Source organism: Balaenoptera physalus (genome assembly GCF_965194825.1).
Source record: "Balaenoptera physalus genome assembly, chromosome: 1".
In the NCBI taxonomy this organism is placed as follows: Eukaryota; Metazoa; Chordata; class Mammalia; order Artiodactyla; family Balaenopteridae; genus Balaenoptera; species Balaenoptera physalus.
The window spans coordinates 130,220,502-130,244,907 of NC_138882.1; the positions used below are offsets into that span (position 1 = coordinate 130,220,502).

At 41.1% G+C, this 24,406-nt stretch overlaps 1 protein-coding gene, 1 long non-coding RNA gene and 1 pseudogene across 4 annotated transcripts in view; 2 read left to right on the plus strand and 1 right to left on the minus strand.

The window, feature by feature from the left end:
• The window catches only part of ST6GALNAC3 (ST6 N-acetylgalactosaminide alpha-2,6-sialyltransferase 3), a 550,290-nt gene extending 532,216 nt beyond the window's left edge, over positions 1-18,074 (minus strand). Inside the window, exon 1 of one of the 2 annotated variants that reach the window (XM_082420822.1) lies at positions 17,901-18,074. Coding sequence is in view for 1 of the 2 variants with exons in the window: in XM_082420823.1 (XP_082276949.1) it covers positions 17,901-17,918 (18 nt within the window). In the remaining variant the exon portion in view is untranslated. The remainder of the gene's footprint in view (positions 1-17,900) is intronic. The other variant, XM_082420823.1, reaches the window with a different exon arrangement.
• The window catches only part of LOC309641494, a 664,930-nt gene that overhangs the window by 316,434 nt on the left and 324,090 nt on the right, over positions 1-24,406 (plus strand). The window lies entirely within an intron of this gene.
• LOC309641297 (protein arginine N-methyltransferase 5 pseudogene) overlaps positions 1-24,406 on the plus strand; it is a 369,652-nt pseudogene that overhangs the window by 67,391 nt on the left and 277,855 nt on the right. The window lies entirely within an intron of this gene.

Below are 24,406 nucleotides of genomic sequence, written 5' to 3' on the forward strand. Positions count from 1 at the left end.
TATGGGTCAAGCACTTTACATCAAATATCTCATTTAATCTTCTTCACATTAGTCCTTACAAGTAGGCAGCTTTGTCTTCATTTTCCAGGAGGAAACAGTAGCTCAGAGAGGTTAAGTGATGTGTCCAAGATCACACCTAGCGAGAAGTCTGACCCACTGCCTGGAGGAAACTGTTATTCGTCCCCACAGCCCATTAGGGCAATGATTCACCCAGTCTTTGTAAAAGGCAACTAATTAACCACAGTTCACCTCTAGAACTCCAGAACTCCCCCGCTTTGAAATGATATATAAAGTTGCCATGAATGTTACCCCCCAAAAAAGTAAAGTAGTAAATAAAATGTCTTACACTAGAGAAAACTTACACAATAAACTTTATCTATACAAAGTATACAGTCTTACTTCATACTGTTCCTGCCAACAGTCAGCGAGGCAGATATGATTTAGATTATAGACAGGGACACAAAGGTTCAGAACGTTAGCTGCCTGCTCCCAGATCCCAGGGCTGTAAATGGTAGAGTGAGTACCTAACTGACCTGAGTCCCCAGTCATTTCACGTAGTGAGTGTGCACACACATCACTCAAACAGGTACACATGTTACCAGGGACTACGTGGATATTTATAATTTATGGAGAAGCCCTCTGTAAATGCTGGCTGTTATCATTATCATCCCTAATACCTCGGGTAGAAATCCACACTCCTTAACGTAGCATACAAAGTTCATCAGTATTTGGTCCCCACCTACCTCTCCAACACCATCTCCAACACTTCAGCCAGGACCAGATATTCACAGTTCACCCTGACCATTTTCTCCCTCATCTCCACGCTTTCATTCTTGCTGTTCCCTCTGTCTAGAATGCTCTCTCGCTTCTCCACCTGGATAATTCCCCTGATCTTCCTAGACTCCTCTTAACTTTGTCAGCGGCTGCTTTCCTGGGGCTCCTGTGGCCGATGCCTGCCTCTGTCAGAGCCCTAGGTGCCCTGTGGTGACTACACTGTGTCACGCTTTTTTCCATCGTCGAGCTCCAGGGTCTTGCTGGCCTCTACCTCTTCACAGAAAGTTCTCAGGAAATGCTGAAAGGGAACGCAGGCAGTCTCAGGTTCTAGGCATAGACCACAGAGGGACAGTTTTTTTACCAAAGTGATAGAAATCCTCTTCTGTCTTTCTCTATTTCCCTTTACAGCAATCCATGAAAGGCTAAAAAGCAGCTTCTCATAAAACAGTCCATAAAACTGTATGTGGTAGTTAAGTGTCACTAGTCCCCAGAGCACCACATGCAGATAAGCAGTCTGAGGGACTGCCTTCCTTTCACATACATTGGGGCTTTCTTTTTCTTTTCTTTCCCTCCCCCCAGGAGAGTTGTGCAAAACAAAAATGTTACAGTGATTCCACGTTACTCCTATTTATTTTTAGGCTATGACTTTTCACTATGGCAAGGATGTGCAATTCTTGTCATATCTTCAAAATCTTCCTACTGCTCTTCTACAAACCTAATGGGGAAATTGTATGTATCCAGACACTCGGCCCAACAAAGCACAAATCGAAAGGATTGAACCGAGATCCATCAAACCACCTGCCTCTAAAGACAGGCCCAAAGAAAAAGAAGGTGGAGGAGGGACCTTGCTTTAAGAATATGAGATATGGGTTCATGTTTGGTAATTGCAATCATTGTTGCTTTTGTTGTGGTCATCCATGTACAATGCTTGGTGTCAGTCTATTTATCTCTTGTAAAAATAAAATACAGTGTGTGTGTGTGAAAAAAAAAAAAAAAGAATTAAAAAAAAAAAAAAAAGAATATGAGATATGGGAAACCAGGGAATGTAAATGGAATCGTGTAAGCTTAAGGCCGGGCAGTCTGCGGTTGAATGCCAACTCTGCCACGGACCATTGGGTGACCTTGGACAGCTCACCTAGGCAGGACCAGCTACATAATTTGCAGGATCCTGTGCAAAATTAAAATGTGGAGCCCCTTGTTCAAAATTATGAAGAATTTTTAGACAGCAACTGCAGAACATTAAATCAAGTGTGGCCCTTCTGAGCATGGGGTTGTGTGATCATACATGTCACATGCCATGAAGCTGTCCCTTCATCTAGCCTCCATGTATCTCAGTTTCCTCCTCTGTAAAACTGACAAAATAATTGCACCCATCTTGCAGAGCTGTTGTGAGCATCAAATTAGAAACTCCCATATAACATAAGAAGAAAAGTGCTTATAAGACAACCTGTTACATATCAAAAAATATTAGCTTTTGTCAATTGTTACTTTTTTGAAAGTCAAGTTAAAAACAGTATAACTACGGCATTGATATTCAATTACAAAACAATTCTTTACCAAGGGATTAACCACAAGGTCCTTTAAATAGCAAACTTCTTTATTTAACTATGATTCAGTTTACAAAAGACTGATGCCTGCAATATTTACTAAAAAAAAAAAGAAAAATCTATTAGGCAAAACAAAGTATCTCTAAAAATAGAAGTGAACCCAAGACAGAAAGATGGGCTTCAGACAAAATGGCTTGAGAGACATTTTTATGTACAGTCTATAGGAAAGGAGATCTCCCTCTTTTCCTACCTACCATTCTGACCTGTCTATAGGACAACATTATGTCTAGGACAGGGCTGGGGTGAAGAGCAAGGGTTTTGGAGTCAGAACTGCGTTGGACTCCCTGACCCTAGATCCACTAACTCTTGGACCTCAAGCACTTAATTTCTCTAAGCCCACATTTCCTCATTAACAATACAAATTTACAGGGAGATTACAAAACAGAGTCACAGGGGTGTTGAAGCTTTAACTGATAAATATACATATGTGGTGCTTGGCTTGAGGTCTGGAGCTCAGTACTCCTATATAAACAGGTGCCTCAAGGGCAGTAATACGAAACCACACTCTAAGTCAGGTCCAGGAAACAGCAGGCATTTAATGCGCAATGGGCCAGAAGTACCTCACCCATCCAAAATTACAGTTTAATATTAAAAGCACTACCTGTTCATCCATATCAAAAAGAACCTAAACTGTGCATTCAATGATCTAAGGGCTCAAAAGACTACTTCTAAACTTAGGATTCCCCAGGCTAAATGAAAATTTCAACACCTGTAGTAGTAGCTTCATTTGCCAACAATATTTTACATTTATTAGCACTTTCAAATGGATTGACATATTTGCTTAACCAAATTGTAAAGATTTTACAGATGACACACTCTCATTAAAGCATGGACACACAAACTTGGGCCAGTACAAGACCCCAGCCCAGCTCCTTGACTTCAAGGAACATGTATCTTAAATGTGACTGACTGTACCACACCCAGGGAGAGAAATGACACTGCCAAGTTTTATCTTACAGCCTTCTAGGAGAAATTCTGGCTGTGTAATCATTAAGGCCACCATATTTAGAACAAGCAATGTCCAAATATGTGAATAATGCTGCAATGAACATGGAAGTACAAGTATCTTTTCGAGTTAGTATTTTCATTTCCTACGGATAAATACCCAGAAATGGATTGCTGGATCATATGGCAGCTCTATTTTTAATTTTTTGAGGAACCACCATACTGTTTTCCACAGTGACTATACCACCAAGAGTGCACAAAGGTCCTTTTTTTCCACATCCTCGCCAACACTTGTGATTTCTTATCTTATCTTATCTAACAGCCATTCTAACAGGTATAGGTGTGAGGTGATTATCTCATTACTGTTTTGATTTGTATTTCCCTGATGATTAGTGATGTTGAGCACCTTTTCATGTACCTGCTGGCCATCTATATGTCTTCTTTGGAAAAATGTCTATTCAGATCCTCTGCCTATTTTTTAATTGGATTGTTTGTTTTTGTTTGTTTGTTTTGCTATCAAGTTATATGAGTTCTTTATATATTTTGTATATTAACCAATCAGACATATGATTTGCAAATATTTTCTCCCAGAATATAACCGGTTAGGTAATGATAGATAAAACACCAAGCTCTGCTATAAACCAGCAGACTTACATCTCTGGCACATTTTCGTTTCCAGCATTCTATTTGAAATTCTGCCTGTGCAATCACTGTAGCAAAATCATAATTGGGACAAGTAATTTCCAAATACCAACGACAATGACCAGAGTTAATCCAAGGACTCCAAGTACTCTAAAATAAGACAACGGAATATTCCCTCTGACCCAATATCTCCACCACATTTAATGATCTGTTTAAATCCCATTAGTGTTTCCTCATTTCTAAAGGATAAAGTCCATACTACTTTGTAGGACCTACATGGTCCTTCACGATCTGACTCCAACTATATAATCTCCTCCGGCTCCCAAAACGAACTCAGTGACAGTTACCCGCAACTTTTCACTGTTCCCCAAAATGACCTGTTCCTTCATGCCACCCTATCTTTGTACCTACTATTCTTTTTGCCTGAAATTAATTAATTAAATCATTCATTCGTTTGTTGACTATACTATGCTAGAAGCTAGATACACAGTGATAAGCAAAATAACCATGATTTCTGCCCTTTTAGTCTTCTGACTGACAGGCAAACAAACAAATAAGCATGTATTCATACATTAAGAAAGTGTTATGCACACAATAAACAGGGAAGCATAATAGGGAATATCAAGAAGAGTTCTATCTCATTGGTATAAATCAGCAAAGGCCTGTCCAAGGCAGTAAACTTTAATTTGGGACATGAAAGGTAGGAAGAAATAGCCTCAAAAAGAACCTGGGGGCAAAGTATGGCAGGCAGGGGAATAGCAGCCCAAAGGCTCTGAAGCAGGAAGGAACTTGGCATGGTCCAGAACTGGATGGAATGAAAATAAGCAGGGGACCAAGATGCAGGAGATGATTTCTCAAAAATAAGCAGGAGCAAGGTCATGAGCACCGTGAGCCTTAGAAAGGAGATAAGATTTTATCCAAAGTGAAATGGAAAGCCACCAAAAGGTCTAGATAAGGAAACTGACATGACCTGATTTACTCTTTAAAAGAGCACTTTGGCTTCCCCATGGAGTTATTCTGAGGTACAGGTGAAGGAGGGGAGAACAGGGAGATCAGTCAAGAGGGAAAACTGCCTGGCATTCCCCACCCAGTCAGAATGACTGTCTCATGCTCAATTACAAATTCCACCTCCGCAAGGAAACTAATTCCACCAGGTCTGACTTGACCTGGTGGGTCTTCTAAATGTATCTGATTCAAAAATCTTCAAAGGCATTAAAAAAAAACCCAAAAAACTCAACAAATTTTTTAATTCAGTTTATCTCATCAAAAATCAAGCAATTTTTTTTTTAATCTCCACAAGCTCCTTTGAAGTGGGTTGACTTGATACTGGAATGTATTTCAATAGTCCTAAGTGATTCTCTACACTAGGAGGTAGAACGCCAAAGTGGGGGGGGGGGGGGAGGGGGGATTTGTGGCCTTGTGCAAGGTTGTTACAGATACAGACCCCGGAGCCAAAGTGCCTGCGTTCCAGTCTCACTACTGCCAAAAATGGTTTGGTGACCTTATCTAACCACTCTGTGCCTTGGTTTCCTTATCTGAAAAATGGGCATTAAATGAATCAATAAGTGTAAAGTGTTGAGAATAGTGCCTGGCCCTTACTGCATATAGTAAATGCTAGCTAATAACAATAACTGTAAAGTAATATGGTCAGACAAATTTTCCACTCACTAGCCCAAGGACCTTGGGCAAAGAACTAAAGTTTTCTGCAAGCCTCAGTGTTTCCTCCCAGGTAAAATAGATATGATAATAATAGTATTTTTCTAATAGGATTGTTGACTGTTAAAGGAAGTCATGTATATGCCTTAAATACAGTACCTACAATAAAGTGCTCAAAAAGTTTACTGATATTATTTTGTCATTAAGTTATTAAATTATTGTGGGCAAGTTTCAAATAGGTTTGCCCATGTATGACTATAGGAATATTTTCTTTGGCCAAACTCCTGGATTCAAATCCTACCCCCTCCTTTAATAGTGGTACAACCTTGGGGAGGTTACATAGCCTCTCTAAGTAACCTCTCCAAGCTTCAATTTCCTCATCTATATGGGAATGTATAATAGTACCTATTTTATGAGGTACTTGTCAGGATTAAATGAGCTAATACAAAACTATGAAGCCCCGACACAGTAGCTGCAAGTACTCAATAAATGTAAGCTACTGTTACAATTACTATTATTCATACAGACCCTAATTTCCCTTCAAAGGGAATTAAAATCTTCAGCTTCTATTTTATCTCCATTCCCTTTACCATCCTCTCACCCATAGTACTTGGCTTCTCTCTAAATGCTTGATAATAAACTTCCCAAAGGTAAGAGGGAAAAAAGGTCAAACACAGACCTACACAAATCTGGAAAAATATATAGTGAATTTCAATTGTTCCAATACAGAAATCTAGAGTGGCATTTGGTTTGGACGTCATTTCTTTAAGTAAGATTTTAGTATCAAGGGTCCAGGATGGGTGAGAAAAAAACAAACCCTAATTTACCAGCAAGTTAGAAGTCACATGCAGAAATCTTGGCTCAGTTCAAGCAATCAACCAGGCCACTAGGGTTAAACAGCATGGCAGAATTAAATAAACATTAAACCAGCCAAGGAACAAATAATTAAGTGACATAAACCAGGGTAGGAGAGAAAGATTCTCTTACTCCCAACTGAAAGAATGTAAAGAAAAATAAATAAGAAAACAGGCATAAGGTGTCACTGGTTCAGTTATCTGCTGCTGCTGGGGAATGAATTTTCTCCGAGAACTTAAGTGAGAAAGAAAGGAAGACGTGGTTGAGAAGGTCAGCAATAAAAGAGCGACTAATAGTAAAGTCAGCCTCTAGGCCATGGCAAAGGTGTGTGGGGTGACAACCATGGGCTGTCAGGAACGCCACACCACTGATTTCACACCAGGAGTAGAAGAGACTCACATTTCCCAGAGAAGAATTATTCCTGTTGGAATGGCTTCTATCACAGGACTCTGCAAGACAGCTTTATCTGCTTGGCAACAGAGTTCTATAAGGCTTCCCTTGTACAGGGCTGAGAGGGCGGTTCTTCAGACATAGTCAGCTGAACCTGGTTCTGCTGTCCGTGGGTTCTGCTGTCTTCAGGTTCTGCTGTCCGTGAGTCAAAAATATTCAAAAACACTCAACTTCCAGAAAGCTCCCAAAAGCAAAACTTGAATTTGCCTTGTGCTGGCAACTATTTACATTAAATTTACATTGTATTAATTATTATAAGTAATCTAAAGATGATTTAAAGCATATGGAAGGATGTGCATAGTCATATGCAAATACTATGCCATTTTATATAAGGGACCTGAGCATTAGATTTTACCTGTGGGGTGCTGGAACCAATCCCTGGCGGACATGTGGATACCTGGATACCAAGGGACAACTGTACTAGTTAATGATCTCTATAACACCTGTACTGGAGAGGAGCTAGGAGGCCAAAGATGAAAGGGGGGAAATCAGAAAAATGGGTTCCACCATAAACAAAGGCACATAAATGGAGATCCAGGAGAAAGCAAAAATTTAGAGATTTATTTTCTTTTTTATGCCAATATGAGCCTGTAAGAAGAGATTAAATCAGCAGTTTCCAATGCTTTTTGTTACTTATTAAAATCCCAAACTAGGCTATGAATCAACATTAAAAAAAAAAAATAGCTATCATCTTTCACCAGGCTTCATTTTCCCCATTCCTAACCCTTAAATAATGACTTTTAAAATATGACACTAAATCAATAATTAAGATAGTGAACTCTAGCACTAACGCATTAACTTCCATGACCAAAGCCAGTACAATCTGACTACAGAAGCTGTTTCCTGCACCCCCAGGGCCCCTTGTTAGCCAGCAGAGAAACAGGGGGCACAGAGTGAGAAAGGATTTGACATACAATCAGCAGGAAACAAATTCCTGGTTCATAAATCATCATAAACTGATTTTGAAACTGATTTGAAAGAAACAGAGTTTCTAGACACGCAAGAGGGACGCCACCAGTGACGGGTTCATTTCAGACCCAGCCCCTTGCTGCCAGGCACAGAGGCACGTGCATTTCAACAGTCATGGTGGCCTGGGTCCCATAGCATCAGAAAGCTCGGGGTTTAATGAGAACAATGGGGGCAGAAATCAAACGATTACAATGCTTAAAAAGGTAATTAGAATGCACTTGACTTAAATTTCTAGTTAGTTTTGGTTGGGGAATACATGGGTTTGAAGCCTTCCATAACTCAGCAGCTATTTATTGAGCAGGATGTAGTACGGTAGGGCTACTTGAAGTGTGGCTGGTCCACAGATGGGCATCAACAGCATCACCTGGGGGCTTGTTAGAAATGCAAATTCTTGGACCCCAGCCCAGACCTATGGAATCATAAACTCTGGAAGTGGGGCTTAGCAATCTCTGGTGTAACAAGCCCTTCAGGGGGTCCTGGTGCAGTTCAAGTTGAGCAGCATTGTGGTCAGCTTATCTGTGAGAAGCAACAGACTTAGCGATCAAGCTTTGGAGTCTGATTCCAGTCCCACTATGTGACTTTGGGGAGTTACTTATCCTCTCTAGGCTTCAGTCTCCTCTTCCACATGAAGTGCTTGGCTCGATGTGCTCTAAGCACCATTGGACATACGTCTATTAGCATATTGCTGACTTTATAGACACAAATAAACAGTCAAAAAATAAGCAAACTGTAGAAAGGAACTCCAATCACCTCTCTTGACTTGCGAGAAGACATGTGGTTTATTCTGGATGTCTAAATTGCTGCCATATGTGTACCTCCCTCCTAGAGCAAAGGAACTATACAAATAAAAGTGTATAAAGTCTGTCTCTGATCTCAAAGCCTCCAGGAGTTCACACGACCACACTGAGACCAAAGCAGCACTCTCTTGGGAGAATTCACAGCTGCTCAACATCTGGGGGGCCAATCAGGCTCAGGATATGGAAAAGCTTAGGACTCCATTTCAGATGAAATCTCAAGGGTTCATCAAAGGCTCAAATGTGTATCCCTGGGTCTGGCACTCATTACTTGCCCTTCATTTGCTTTTTCTTTGGGTGCCAAGAGTCTGACGAACTGAGGTGTCCTCCCCTTCTGATCCCTACCCCGTAGGCAATCCTTTCCCCCAGGTCCCCGTACACTGTTCTCATTGCCTCTACGTTTAGCAGTCTCTCCTGGTGCTAAGGATGACTACCTGCGTGAACACGATGTCCTGTACAGTAGCCACTGTCCACATTTGGCTGTCGAGCCCTTGACACATGGCTGGTGTGACTGAGGAACCGCATTTTTTATTTCATTTTATTTTCTTTCATTTACATGTAAAACCTGATACTCGATACAACTCTTGGAAAACTTTTAAGCATCTCTGGAGCAACTTAGACATGTGAATCTACTTTTTTCAACTGTACATTTTATAAAATCTAAATAGAGATCAAGTATTTGTGATGAAAATTTAGCATCCGAATTGAGATATGCTGTAATGGCAAAATATATACAGAATTTTGAAGACTCATGAAAAAAAGCATATAAATAGCTCATTCATAAGTTGATATTGATTACATATTGACACGAAAATGTTTTGGATATATTGTGTTAAATAAAATATATTATTAAGTAAATTCTGCCTACTTCTTTTTGCTTTCATTTTTTTTTTGCTTTCTTTTTAATGTGGCTCTTAGAAATGTAGAATTACCTAAGTGGCCCGCATTATATTTCTCCTGGACTGCACTGTTACAGAGCATTAAATAAAGGTATTATTGTCATTACTCAAACTCATTACAAAGCTGGAATCTGACTCAGAGTCTGTGTAGCTCTGACCTCTGCAAGCCACAGTCCTCTTCCTGCCCACACCGTAGAGAACAGCCCTTCTTTCCTGGTTACCATTTTCCCTGATTGGTAAGGCAAGCCCTTCACAGAGAGAGACTTTCACATCTCTTTCTTTAGTCAGGCACACTGTTGGGGCCAAGAATACCAAACAACAATACCAGGAATCGTAGCCCTGCTCTCCACAGGTGGGTATTCCACTTGTCCCAAGGAGGAGAATTGTCCCAGGACAGTCGCTTGCTCATTCCAATCCTTAAAATCTAAGATGAGCTCCACATGTACATTTTAATTGCACATTATGACTCATTCCCAATGCAGGACATACACGTTTTACTTCCAATTCCCTTGTGATCTTGATCTTCTCAGAGCAAGATGCAAATAGAGTTTTCATAACTGACCAAAGTTTTTATTTCGTGTCCGGTAAACGCACAGCTAAGAAATTCCCTAGGAAACACAACAGCCTTTGAAATTTGAGAGAAATCCCTTCCAGAAAAGGCTTTTACATGCAAGAGTTTTCAAACCTCAATAAATACTAAGATATGATTGAATTAATGTGGGCGCACATTTCTATTTATATTTACTATGTATATGTAGAGACACACACATTTTTTTACACAAACACTAGAATGACTTAAGTACAGGACCTCTCTTTTCCTGGCCCCTGAACATCTCTTTAGGAGTTAACTTTCCCCCAGTCTCCCATGTACCAGAAGTTGTGAGTCTCCACCCCTCCACATCACACAGGAAATGAGAGACAGGCCTGGAGATATGGGGTGTGGGCAAAAGGCTCTCTGAAAATGTTACCTACCCCAAGGTTGCTGTTTATTGAAGTCCCTGGATGCCCTAGGCCAAGATCTTTGATTTAGTGACTTGAAATCAAGTTAAAATCAGAAGCAGGGGCTACTCTTAATTCTTGAGTTGAGGAAGAAAGACAACAACAGTGAAAGCACAGATAATCTCTTCACCGCATTTGAGCTATTTTCTTTACCTTCCTGCTGACATACCTTGACAAAGCTTCTAACAAGGAAAGGAATTAACCAATTTGGAGTTTAGCTCCTCTCCCTTTCCAGGCTCTGGTGGAAGTGCTAATTGGCAGTAAAACGCATAAAAGGTGTACATCAGACTGGCCAGGGACCAACAGGATCTGGATAATCCATAAATTGAACAATGACCCTTTTAATAACCAGGATCTAACTGCAGCTTTCTGTAATGGGATCCTGGTAACACTTGTAAATCTACTCTGTTCAATTAGAAAAATGCCTTTCTCCACTTTTCCCGGAATCCAGGAAATAGAGAACTCATCCAATTCCCAACCCTCAGGCATAAGCATGTGTTAAATTCTCACAAACAGCTGAATATGTTCCTCCTGGGGAGGAGATATCATAACTTTCCCCAGTCATCTGCTGGAAAGCTTAATGGGTTCCCTCTGCTTGCCTCAAATCTAAACTTTTTTTTCTCCCACCAGTCCCCAAGATAGGTTTCCTTGATTCAAGCTGTTATCTAATTACTAATGATACCAATAATAGTTTTGCCACATGTGTACGGCGCATTCCTGCTTTACAAAGTGCATTCACGAACTTTATCTCTTTTGGATTCCAACACCACCCCAGGGGGCATGCTGGCTGGGAAGCCTGAAGCTTATATAATCTGTGGGTCTCTTTAAGAAAATGAATATAAATTATAAATACAAACATGCCAGAACCTCTTCCCAGAGCCTTGAAGGGGCCCTGAAGCTTAGCCTAAGGGTAAATCTAACTCTATCACTCCTCTCCTTCACTCCCACCTTCAAAGGGACATGGGGGTTTCTCAGCAAAGAGGGCTGTGGTCATGTGACTTGCCCAGGATCAAAAGGCTGTTAGTGTTAGAGGCAGACTTAGAACCTTCTTATTTCCCCAGTCTCTGTGGCCCCTCTATATCCTCTAGTTCCTCTGTCACAAAGGAAACTCTGAGGAAGGAACAAATAAAAATAACACAGCTAAAAGAGAGCTCCATCAGGAGATTGTTAGGAAGCTGTCTAGACTCAAAAGATGGTGAAATAAACTCAAAGCCCCTATAAACATTCACTGAATTGGCACTGAAGGTAAAATACATACTACAACACTACCCAAAGCCTGGGTCAACCCCACCTTCACCACTTACTAACCACAGGACCTGGGGCAAGTTAGTTAGCTTCTCGGAACCTCAGTATCTTCATTTGTAATAAAAGTTTACATGAGATGATACATGTAAAAGCACTCAGCCCAGGACCCAGCCTGAACACACTAGGTGTTCAATAAAGAACAACTGTTATTGCTGCTGTTGTTCTCAATTCATCCAAAAAGCAAAGCTTTTACACAAGCAACTCATTCCCCAAAGTGTGCTAATGGAATTTGCAAAAGCATCTGCTCAGTCACAATAAGTCTAAAAATTAGGCAGTGCAGCTACTGAGACTTCAGCATTCTTTGGGCAGCAGAAAGAAATGTCATAGCAGATTTATTAAACAAAGTGCCTTGTCTATTCTACTTGCAGGGGTTATCGCAGAGTTTCAGGTTTGCAATCTGTGTACCTGTGAAGTTTCTGTGGCTTTCCAGTCTCAGTGAAGCCATATTATTTTCCAATCCTTTGAAACCTCATAGTTTGAGAACCACAAATTGTGGTGTGGATGCTGAGGTTTGTTGTTTGTTTTTCGCTTTTGCTTTTTTTGTTTCTATTAACCCAGGGAACCAAAATGATCATGACAAAAGATAAGTCACTCCTATACTTTTCTTCTTTCTTCTTTCCAGTCCAGGTCTCTCTTCTCCCTCCCTCTAGATTTCAAATTGGCTCCAGATTTTATAAGAAGCCCTAACAGATCTAAAAGAAACAAACTGAGAAGGAACTTAAGGAGAAAACTAATTGATAAACTCTAATCTGCTTGCTTATGCTACAGTGAAAAATCCACGCATGTTTAAGAAGAATTAGGCTGCTCCTAGAGGAGACCAGGTTAGACTGTTGTCTATAAGTAGCATCTCAAAAAAAATTAAATCATTTATACATTCAACATTTAGGAAACACTTTACTGTGAGTCAGACTAGTTGCTATGGATATCAAGTTGAATAAGACAAGGCCTTTTCTGCCCCCAAGATTCAATTAGGTAACTACCAACACCGCCACTACTCATATACTCACTAGGTATACCTTTTTTCTCATTGAGTCCGTAATCTTACTTAGGGCAAGAACAGTATTCATTTACATATGCTTAGTAAACACTAGCTGATCGACCTGCTAAAGGCCCCTGTGCTATATGAGTTCATAGTAAAACAAGAGAGTTGAGCTAATTTACAGTACAGGATAATACTTGCTGCTACAGAGACAAGAACCAAACCATGGAGCCACAGAGGAAGCCTGAGGCAGGGGAAGACTTGACCACAGATGTGATGCTGAAACAGGAGTTGAAAGATAAGCTGAACTCTCAGTGGAGGAAAAGTGATAGCAGAGGGAATTTCCTGCAGAGAAAACAGCATGTACAATTACAACTAATAGCTAATAATTATCAAGGACTTATTATGTGTCAGGTTCTGTTCTGTAGAAATTAGCTCATTTATTCCTCATAGCCTTAAGAAGTAGGCAGTATTTTTGCTCCCATTTCACAGATGAGGAAACTGAGGCTTAGAGATTTCACTGCTGGAACAGGTTGTTCTGACATCAAAGACCAGGCTCTCAATCCCTGTGCTATACTACAAAGGCACAGAGCCATGAAAGGAGGTCCTATATCTGCAGACTTTGAATTCATTTAGATAAGTGTCTAGCTCATGAGGAAGGGAGTAGTAGGTGGTGAAGCCAGATATGTGGGCAGGGGCCAGATTCTGAAGGAACTTGAATGCCAAGCTAAATAGCTGGGTTTACCCTGCAGGGCCTGGGGAGCCAAGACAAGCATTTAAGCCTACAAATGGCTTGATCAGCACTGCACTTCTGCACAATAATCTGAGAGTGATGTGGAAGATGGGCAAGATTATGAGGCGCCTGAAGGAAAGGAGGCTATTTCAAAAGACAGACCAAATACTAGGTTCTGGACAAGGCAGAGGTGATAGGGATAGAGAATAACGGGCAGATTTGAGAGATTTCCTGAGACAGAATTGATGCAGTATGGTGAAGGATTAGGTCTGGGGCAGTGGGGGAAAAGTAAATGAGAAGACACCAAGCCCGTAACTTGATATCAACATTCATCAAATTTCCCATCAATCAAGACCAATGTAGGGACTTCCCTGGTGGTCCAGTGGTTAAGACTCCATGCTTCCACTACAGGGGCACGGGTTTGACCCCTGGTCCAGGAACTAAGGTCCCTCATGCCTTGTGGCACAGACAAAAAAGAAAAAAAAAAAAGGATAAATGTCATACGAGGACAGGTGACTGGTAGAGAAGATAACAGTAGCTTAGACATGCACCTACTGTGTTATTGTCTAACTGCTTCAAGTTCCTAAGTATCATCAACCTGGCAAAACCATAATCTTCTCCAAGGCAGAAATAAGTGTCTGTGTCCACATGTTCACTCGTTTCCATTTCAGTACTGAATCCAAAAAAAAACCTTAATACAACTCACTAAATATGTGTTAAATATCAAAGGTATACGTGATACTGTTCTCAAAAAAGTACCTGCTGACCAAAGGAAGAAATCATAAAAGAAAATACAAACAGCTTTTATTACATAAAATACTAAAGTACCTGTAATTTATAAGAGAAGAAAAACAAATGACTTCTATAAATTTAAGCTTTATTTCACTAATAACCAAATAAATACAAATTAAATATCTTTCTCGTCTACCAAATTTCAAAGACTTTTAAAACACCCCATGGAAAGAGACTGTCCCTTGACTTGATTATTCACAATGGCACAGCTCCCCAGGAGAGCTGCCTAACCAGGAGCATGGCAAGAAATGAACCTACTAAGACTTGAGGTGGTTTTTTCTGCAGTAAACTAGCCTATCCTAACTAATGTGCAGATATTCCCATTTAACCCCTAGAATAACCCACTGAGGAATGCATGATCATCTCCATTTTAGAAACTGAGGCAGTGAAATCAAGAAACTTGCTTATGGTTACACAATTAGTAAGTGGTGGAGCCATAATTAAAATCCACATATTTCTGGCTTCAAAGCCCATGCAACGTGGAGTAAGTATGTATTCCACAATTAAATGATTATTGAGGTAATCATTATTCTGTTATGAGAACCAGCTCTACACATGGGCAGAATGGGCCCTTACCATGCACAATGCCTTGAGGGGATATTCTGTATGCCCCAAAAGACCACCATTTGCTGCCATGGTATAGGCTCCTTTTCTTAGCTAGTCAAAGATTCCTATTGAGGGTCACTATTGTTTAGGCAATAATGATACTTTAATCAACCTCTTTGTATCTCGGGATAATAAGATCTACCTCAAAAATCTGTTGAGAAGATTAGATTTTGCCCACAGAATAAAGTTGACCCTGACTCAAAAGTTATCCTTCTAAAACACAAGCTTCATCACAGTAAATCATATTCAGTCTTCAAAACACAGCTCCAGTATCATAAGTAGGAACCCTATCCTGATTATCCAATTAGAGGGTTCATTGCTTTCTCCCTCCATGCTTCTGTTATGCCTTCCACAGACCTATTATTCTTCACATTGTAACACATTCATTTACTTTTCTATCCCCCTTCCTATACTGTAAGCCAGTGGAGAATGGAGTCAATGGCTTATGCATCTTGTGATACCAACACCAATACGGCAGAAAATATTTCATTAGAAACAACAACAACAGTATATCATTTTACCCTCACAAAACCCTATCAGGCATTCTACAACTTGGGCAAACTGAGGTTGCAAGTTGCAGTGACTGTCTAAAATCATATGCAGGAGACCAAGCTTGCACTGAATCCAGGTCTCTGGACTCTCCACTCCACCACGCAGGGCCTTTCAAAGACAAGGGGAAAAGGCCCACCAGAGGCCATCAAGACCATCATTGCACAAAGGTACTTTGTTTCTCAAAGGTGGTAAGGACTCTGAACGGTATTAGGGCATCTTAGAAAGTCATCACCTGGGAAAGTACAGGGAACAGAGTTAAAATATAAAGAAGGTTGGCAGATCTGGGTCTAAGTCCAGGCTCACTCTGTCCTTAACCCTGTTCCCTTGGGCAAATCTCTTAAGCTCGGGAACCTCAGCTTCCTCATCTGTAAAATGCGGTTTTAAACGATGATACTCACCTTACAGGGTTTGATGTAAGACCAAGAGTTATATTATATGAAACAGGCTGAGGATATAGTAAAGATTAATTAAATTGTAGTTATTATTATATGTGAGGAAAAAATAGCATCTATTGAATGCCTGTGCCACAAAGTATTTTTCATATCTTATATTATTTCATCCCCACAGCAACCCTGTGGAGTATTACAACCCTGAGGTGCTATTACTTTAATCTTATATTGAGGAAACTGAGACTCAGAGACATTTAAGTAGCTTATCCAAGGTCACGCAGGTAGCACTTGGCAGAGCCTGCATTCAGACCAAGGTCTTTCTGAGTCCAAAGCCTTTGCTCTTTGCAGTTTACCTGTCTGCACCCCAGGCTAGTTTCAGCGGAGAAAAAATAAGGAGGAATCAGATATGCCCCAAATGTCTGAGGTCAGTGTGAGGGGCTGGAAAGGGAAGGAATGGTTGGATCGGATTCATTTGTAGCTTGGGATGCGTATTAAAAATGTTTGGAACACGTGCAAGATGAGGCAGGGGAGAAATCAAAAGGGAAGAAGACAGCCAACAATAAATGTCACGCTCCTCAACTTCTCTTTCAGTTAATAACACAATAAATAGTAGAGATGACTCATCTTCATATTTCAGTCCTTGGGCTAGGAGTCTCCAAGGTAAAAATCCCATATTGTAATACCAAGGTATTATTTCCTCTTGATCTTGCTACCATTATGTCCCAGAAAATGTTCTGAAACCAAACAAAGGAAGTTCAGAAAAATCACAGGAAATACCTCATCTCCTTTACTCTAAGAAATGGAAACAAACTCTACTAGGTTAGTCTCTTATTTGCATCATTAACACCAAGGCATGTTGGGAGAGGATTCAGGTAACTAATACAGCAGTAGATGGCTTCAAATCATCCTACAGAAAAGTAAATGCTCTTTCACAATAGCACAACCAAAAAACTTGATTTCTGGTGTTTTCCTCTGTCACACACAGCTCTCCCAAACTCGGAACAAATAGGCCTTTACGTTCCCAGTCAAGGCCCAGGAAACTTTCATGCTGTGAATGTTTTTGATTCATGCACTCAGGTTAGGCATGAGTAGAAACAGTAGTCAGAAAAACAAACAAACAAACAAACAAACTCCCTATGGAATAAAAAGTTCTCAAGTGAGGCACTCGTACCAAGTTCTCCCACCTGATGCCACAAGTCTGTGAACCCAGAAAGATGCTCAGTCCAGGCTAAGAACACACTTGGCGAAAGAAAACTCAACAAAGAAGGGGTGGCTGAGCAGACTCTGATAGGGAGTAAAATAATTTTGTCTGTTTATGAGCAAAAGGAAGGTTTGTCCGTTTAAATTTATAAGCAAAAGGAAGGCTTGAAATTCTCTACTAATAAATACACCCTCTTGTGAACTTTTCCGAAGTAGAACTAACAGCATATAGAGTTAGCAGATCTCACAGAAAACTCATTCCTAAGGGACTACCTGTAAACGCTTAAGTTTCCATCTTCATACGATCAAATGTTCGGTAGAACTCCCTCTGCACACTCTCACCCCCATTCAAAGCGCTATACCCCTCAGCACCAATAACCCATGTCCAGCCTTTCCTTTTCTCTGCGTGGCCCCAGAAAGGCCTCAGGCAACGGAGCCGCGGGACTCGCGGGAGCACCCCTCCCCTCCCTGCCATCCCCATTATTCGGCACACAGCCCTGCTCTCCCCCGGAGCCAACAGTCTGCAGCTCCTTCAATGCAGGCGCGAGAAGCAGGAATGGTCGGAAGAGAAGCCGTGCCAGCTGCATGTTTCAGAATCTCCCTCCATATGCATTTGCCAAACGAACAAAAAGAAAATCAACGCCAGGAAAAGACAACTGAGATGAGGATGCCGTGGGACCGCGGCTGGCTCCACGCCTCTTAGCAGCAAGAGGCTGCCCAACCACGCGTCCAAGCCATAGATGCGAGTCGTTACCTTCAGGATGCAGGCCATGGCGCTCCGCCGGCCCTCCTGCCACCGAGCAGCGGGGCGCCTGGGTCAGGGGCAGTCCAGGCGACAGGCTGGAGGCTGGTACCGCTGCAGGACCGCTCCAGCCCACATTCCCGCAGATCCAAATAAGGGGACCGCGGCGAGAGCTGCGCGGGCACAGGCCCCGCCCCCCGAGTCGTGGGCCCGCCCCCGGCCCCGTCCACTGGCTGGCGGCCCGCGGGGCCCCGCCCCCCAGGTCACGTGCCGTCCCGGGCGCCGGCGGCTGCCCCTCGGTGCCTGCTACTTTTTCTTTTCTCTTTTTTTCTCTGTAAACGTTCTGTCGTTCATTGTATATAAAGTCGCTCAACAGCAGGCAGGGATCTGGGTCCCGATGGGGAGAGAAAGTGGCCTTTTCTTCTCCTCGATTCGGTCTCCTCTAACAGATCAGCGAACTCCTAGCAGACACTTCACACTTTAATTCAGTGGATTTGGAATCACCCCTCCACAGGCTTTGGGTACATCAAAGGATTCTTCAAAAGTAGCAAACAAAATTCTCCCTGAGCTGTTTAAGGAAAGAGCCTTCGCTCTGCTTAAAGACTCTGTGATGGCCTTACCTAAAAATAATTTGCCATTAAAAGGGAGCACAAATAACTATCTCCAAAAGATGCCGTGAGCCGTATACTGTGTATGATATATTTTGTTTGTAAGTACACACACACATATATGTATATGTGTGTGTATATAAAATGCATTGCTCTTTCCTGCTTTAAGCTTATGTGTTTGTGAAAAAGTGTGTATACATAAATATACCGTAAATAGCATATATGTGTATATGAAAATATAGTATATTCTCATATATATACATTAATTGTATAATCAATATATAAATTGTGTGCGTGTGTATGTGTGCGCGGGCGGCCGCGCACATGCACAGGACTTAGCTCTTTCCTGCGACAAGTTTAGAATTGGATGAATTTTGTTGCAACTTCAGTAACAAGGTTAGATCTATACATTCCTATTAGGACTGGAAACCCAGAGAGGCCATTTTTCACCATCCAACCTGAACTCTCTGATGCTAAAACAAAGGGTGATACAGCAGGTCCACCTAGGAAGCAGGTGGCCTGGGAGAAGACATGTTGTGGGTCCTCTCCACCTCTCCTCAGCAAACCCTCTTTCCTTGTTGAGTGAAAATCAACAAGGAAAGCCCAATTCCCCAGCAAGAACTAAGAGAAGCAGAATTATTTCTATAACGAAAGTAACATCACACACATAGCAGAAAAAGGGAGAGACCGTCCGTCCTGTGTACATACACAGATCTCCACCACTTGGTCTGTCAGAGAAATCTAAAAACCAGGCCCAAAATATTTACCCAAGAGGTTTCGCTTGCTGGAAGCCCAGTCTAGTTTGCCTCCGTGGAGTCAGGAAAAGCACTGCGGGCTGCCGGTGGTGGCTGTGACGTCATGAGATTGGCTCACAAATCGCAAAGCAGAAACCTCGGCTTTCAAGAGATCTGGTGTTTTCTTGATGAGAACACGCAGAATCCTGGGAGAGCAGGAGGAATCTCGGGAAAGGGTGGAGGCTGAGCTGTGGAGGAACTGCCTGCTCCCAAGGGAAGCTCCTCTTTTCAGTCTCGCTGAGGGACCACACTCTGCTCTCCCACTCCTTCCTCCAGCCCCTCCATCTGCTTCAGAGATCTACTGTATTTTCAGGAAGAACTCCTTGATCATGACTGCATATTTCAAACCACTACTTTAGCTCAGTCTCTAGTGGGTCAGGAAAACCCAGTATTTCATCCATTTATGAATTCAATAAACCTTTATTGAGCTGCTACTGGAAGAATAAATCATTTTTTGAGCTACCACTAACTGGAGGAGGAAACCTTTATGGAAGTACTACAAGACCTATCGGAGATGAGAGAATGATTTCCGTGGTCTCTAACATCATTTGAGGTTCAGCCAAGTGGGAAAGAAGAGAGATACATGATAAAATAACGTGGTGAGGTCCTTATCCAAAGTGGAAGCAAAGCTCTAAGGAAAGAAGGACTGAGCCTGACAGGGTGGCAGGTGGGAAGGGCAAGGGTGAGCAGAGCTCTCTTTCTCCATCCAGAAAGTCTGCAGGTCTGGGAGACAACACGGCAGACTCCAGCGAGCAACCCCGCTGAGCACTTCCTTGCTGGGTGACCTTGATCAATCTTCTTAACCTCTCTTTAATCCTTAGTTTATTTAATAATATATAATTCCTTGTGAGAATTAAATAAGATAATGCTTGTAAATCCACTTACCTCAATCTCGGGCACCATGAACATTCTCAAAATGGTAGCTCTTTTTCTTAACGGTGGGGGGGCTGGGGGGATGTTCACTAAAGGTAGCTTGTAGGACAGTATGAATAGGATGATTGCCATTCTCCTCGGGTGTCTCAGAAAAATAAACACTGAGGAGGCAAACATTTAGCATCTTGTGACTTGGGCATACCACAGGGAGGGTTTCACTAGCTCTCTCAGTCTTGAGTATGGATCTCTCAATTAAACTCCCACCCACCCATGTCCACACTTCCCAAAATGTTATTCTTTTATTAGCATCCATAAATTATAACTAAATATAGACAGGAATAGTCATATTTTATAACAACCTACAAACAAACTCAATCAATTCTAGAATAAATCTGGACCAGAAGTTTTACAGAACAATATTAATCATTTTCAGCTGGACAGCAGTTGGATGGGGAAGAGCAGTTAGATGGTAATAAAAGCACATTCTGAACCTATTAAGGGATGAAGGTGCAGCTAGATGTGCAGGTGGGTGGGGGCTGGGAGGAGGGTATGGCCAGGATTTTGTTTGTTTGTTTTAAAACTGACCAAACTACAGGAATAGCTTAGTCCAGCCCAGAGATGTAGTATAATTTTCCAAGTCTCAAGTTATGTGACTTACAGCCAAAAGCCTGTTTCCAAAAATAATAATAACAAAATGGAGGCACCCTGCAATTATATGCAGTATCCCATTTGATCCTCACAACATCTATATGAATGTTGTCATTCTCAGCTAGTAAGCGGGGGGAACAGAGATTTGAACCCAGATAGTTGGACTTCTGCATCTGCCATCATAACTGCTACACTCGGCTGCCAAGTAGGTGAGGAGCCTAATCTCTACCATTTGACACCATTCAAATTTAGTCTATTGTCTTAGTTTTTAAAACATATTTATTATTTATTTATTTATTTATTTGTCTGCATTGGGTCTTAGTTGCGGCATGAGGGATCTTTAGTTGCGGCATGCTAACTCTTAGTTGCAGCATGTGGGATCTAGTTCCCTGACCTGGGATTGAACCCAGGCCCCCTGCCTTGGGAGCATGGAGTCTTAGCCACTGGACCACCAGGGAAGTCCCCTATTGTCTTAGATTTGACAGTCAGAAAACGTAGGGTAAGAATATATCCTCCCTAGGATACCTCCTAGGATACAAAACCTAGAGCAAGTAGGTAAGTCTGTGGAAAATAGTCTATCTTTTTGAGTGTACAGGATAGGTACACTCACTTGTATCTATAAACCCTAAGATCTTGGGTCCTACTTTAACAGAGACACTGCACATCCCATCCAGGTCTCCTATAAAACCAAGCTGTTACCACCTTCTGTCCATGAGAATTATCTCCAACCAAAGACTCTCACTGCTGTATCTCGAGTATGACAGGGGTGGGGCCTGCCATGTATTAGCCTGCCAGCCCTTGCTTCCCTTCAAGGTAAGATCCTTGGGGACTGGCCCTATCGCTGCCTTAGCCTCCTGAGGGCTCTTCTTGACGCTAGTTGGTCCGTCTTCCTTTTCCTCGCCAGCCTTTCACCAGTGAGATCTTAACATGCCTTAAGGCTGAGACCTCATGAGTTATGACAAGTCATGGGCTAAAATGTCCTATTTAAATTCAGTTTTGCTTCATTGTAAACAGTCCCATCACCAAGTAATTCTCTGAGTTAAATAGTTTCCCGATAGAACTAGAATTAAAATGCAGACTCCCATAACTTTTCCAGTTTCATCTTGCACACATATTAATTTAATATATTTGTATTCAACACAGAGACATTTATTAAGGTTTTAATTGGATCTCAGTTTTTCCCATCTAAAAATTTTAAATGAATTCCAGATATCATAAAACTCTCCTTGTCATCCACTACATAAATTATGCTTCTATAGGAGACTGGGACTGGAAGATGCATTATACAACATTAGGGGAAAGTCATTTTTCTACATTCTGAGCCAGGATACGAAATGGTTTTCTTCTAGAAACCATTGCGCTGTTACAATTTTTACCTAGGAACTTTTTCATATCCTAAAGCAAATGTCTATCTGTCCACGTCCACGTGTGTATCTGTATCTGTAGAAGTGTCCAAGTATCCTGTAGCTGTGCCCTTCTAGGTGGATATTTATGAGAATATATTGACATGTGAGTTAAGCTTTATTTCCCTCCATATAGGGTAGAAGATCATTCCAAAATGTCATCCATTTGGCATTCCCAAGACTTGAGCTTACTGCTTTTTCAAAGCTTTACACAGTTCTCATCCAGAATTCATCATTATCCCTGACTATACTGATACTTATCTGGGATTAACTCCAAAACAAGTTATGCAGTTTGATTTTAAGTTGCATTTTTAAACTATTGTATATTTTCTCATTTTCTCTTAATGTTCTCCCTTAGCTTCATCTCAGCTCTACTCTTTCTATTGAAAGTTCTCATCATTTCTCAAAAAAATTCTTTGCAAATGAACCAAAAAAATTTTTAAAAGATACCTGTTTTTAAATAAAAGAGAAAAATCTGAAATTAATGTTTTTACCTAATTTGTATTACCTAGAAGAATGTAGGTTTTAGCCAGACTTGGTTTCATTAAAGAATTCCCCCTAAGATTTTTTAAAAACGTAATCAAATGAAAGCAAACATGGCTGGAAGCACTGGCATGTCATTTGAATTTGGTTTGTATTGGATTTCTCCAAGGCTATTGAAGTCTCCACTATTAATTGAGTCTGATATTTCTTAACCACATTTCCCAGAGTTTGTTTTCTTTTTATTGTGATGTTCTTCCCATGTGTGTTTCTCTACACTCTTCTTAGATTTCACCCCTTAGTGAGGCTTGGTGACATGCTGCCTTAAAATATTAGAGAGGAAATTTGGTATCTGAAGTGTATCCATGGTGGATCTGATGGGAACACCCACAGGAGGGGTTTAACACTTGGCCTCCTTCTGCAGTGTGTCTTTGCCTGAACCATTTTTTCTCTAACTATCTGGCTCTAGAGAGAGCTAGGGTTTTTTGCCGATTCTTTGTGTCAATACAAACCCTCACTTTTTGTATCTGTATCCGAGCTATGCAGGAAAAGTAGAAGGCAAATTATGTCGTGCAATCCAAAGAAGAAAGGTCCAGGGAGGAGTCAACTAAATACGCCCTTAGAAAAGCCCCAAAATACAAGGTATTGTTTCATGTCCAACAATGTCAAAATCAGTGAGAGCTGCTCATAGCACACCTGTGTGAGGTTAGGATGGACAACCTCAGAGAGTCAAGGTACATTTCCTATGCTGAAATGTCATTCATTCTTTTGAAGAGCAACAAATATAAAGTAACAGTGGGATTAGGAATCTCAAAATTGTTGTTCATTTGTTTTGATTTAACAAACATTTGCAGGCACAGGTGATGTGTTTAGGAAGCAGAGGCAGTTTGGCTTCCTCCTATATTCAAAACCTGCAGGGGTTCCTTTTCATCTCCAGAGCTGGGTGTATTATAGGCCTTCCAACATTCCTTTCCATTATTGCCCTTTATCTCTTACATCAGGAGTCAGCAAACTTTGTTAGTAATGATCTATATAGTGAATATTTTAGACTTTGAGGCCATTTGTTCTCTGTTACAACTACTCAACTCTGCCACTGTAGCACAAAAACAGTCATAGACATAAACAAATGGAGAGTGGCTGTGTGCCAATAAAACTTTATTGATGGACGCTGAAGTTTAAATTTCACATAATTTTCAGTGTTATGAAATATTATTCTTATTTGATTTTTTTTCAGCCATCTAAAAATGTACAATCCGTTCTTGATTCTGCATGTACGTAAAGCAGTCTCCAGGCCAGATTTAGCCCAAAACTCGTTTGCCAACACCATCTCAATCTTTGCACCCTTCATTCAGCCAGATTTCACCATCCTTCAAGGCTGAATCAAATCTCATTTGGCCTTGGATGCCTTTTTGGACCACCCTAGTCTATTGTAGTTTCCCCTACTTCAATTCCAGCAATTACTGTTTGCAAAAATCTTTGGTGGTTAACCACATCCTGTCTAGTGGCATTTCTTCTAACATTAACTTGTCCTATTACCTGAATCTTTATTTTGACTTTTATTTTTGGCCTTACTTCCCAAATAGATCACAAGTTTCCTGGCTTATTTTTTTTTTCTTTGCATCCTTCACCTCTCTATGCCCCAAGCAAGGAAACACAGCAACTCTGAAGAGATAGCTAAGAATGCCAAGTGAGAAAGTGTTAGCAGCGACAAA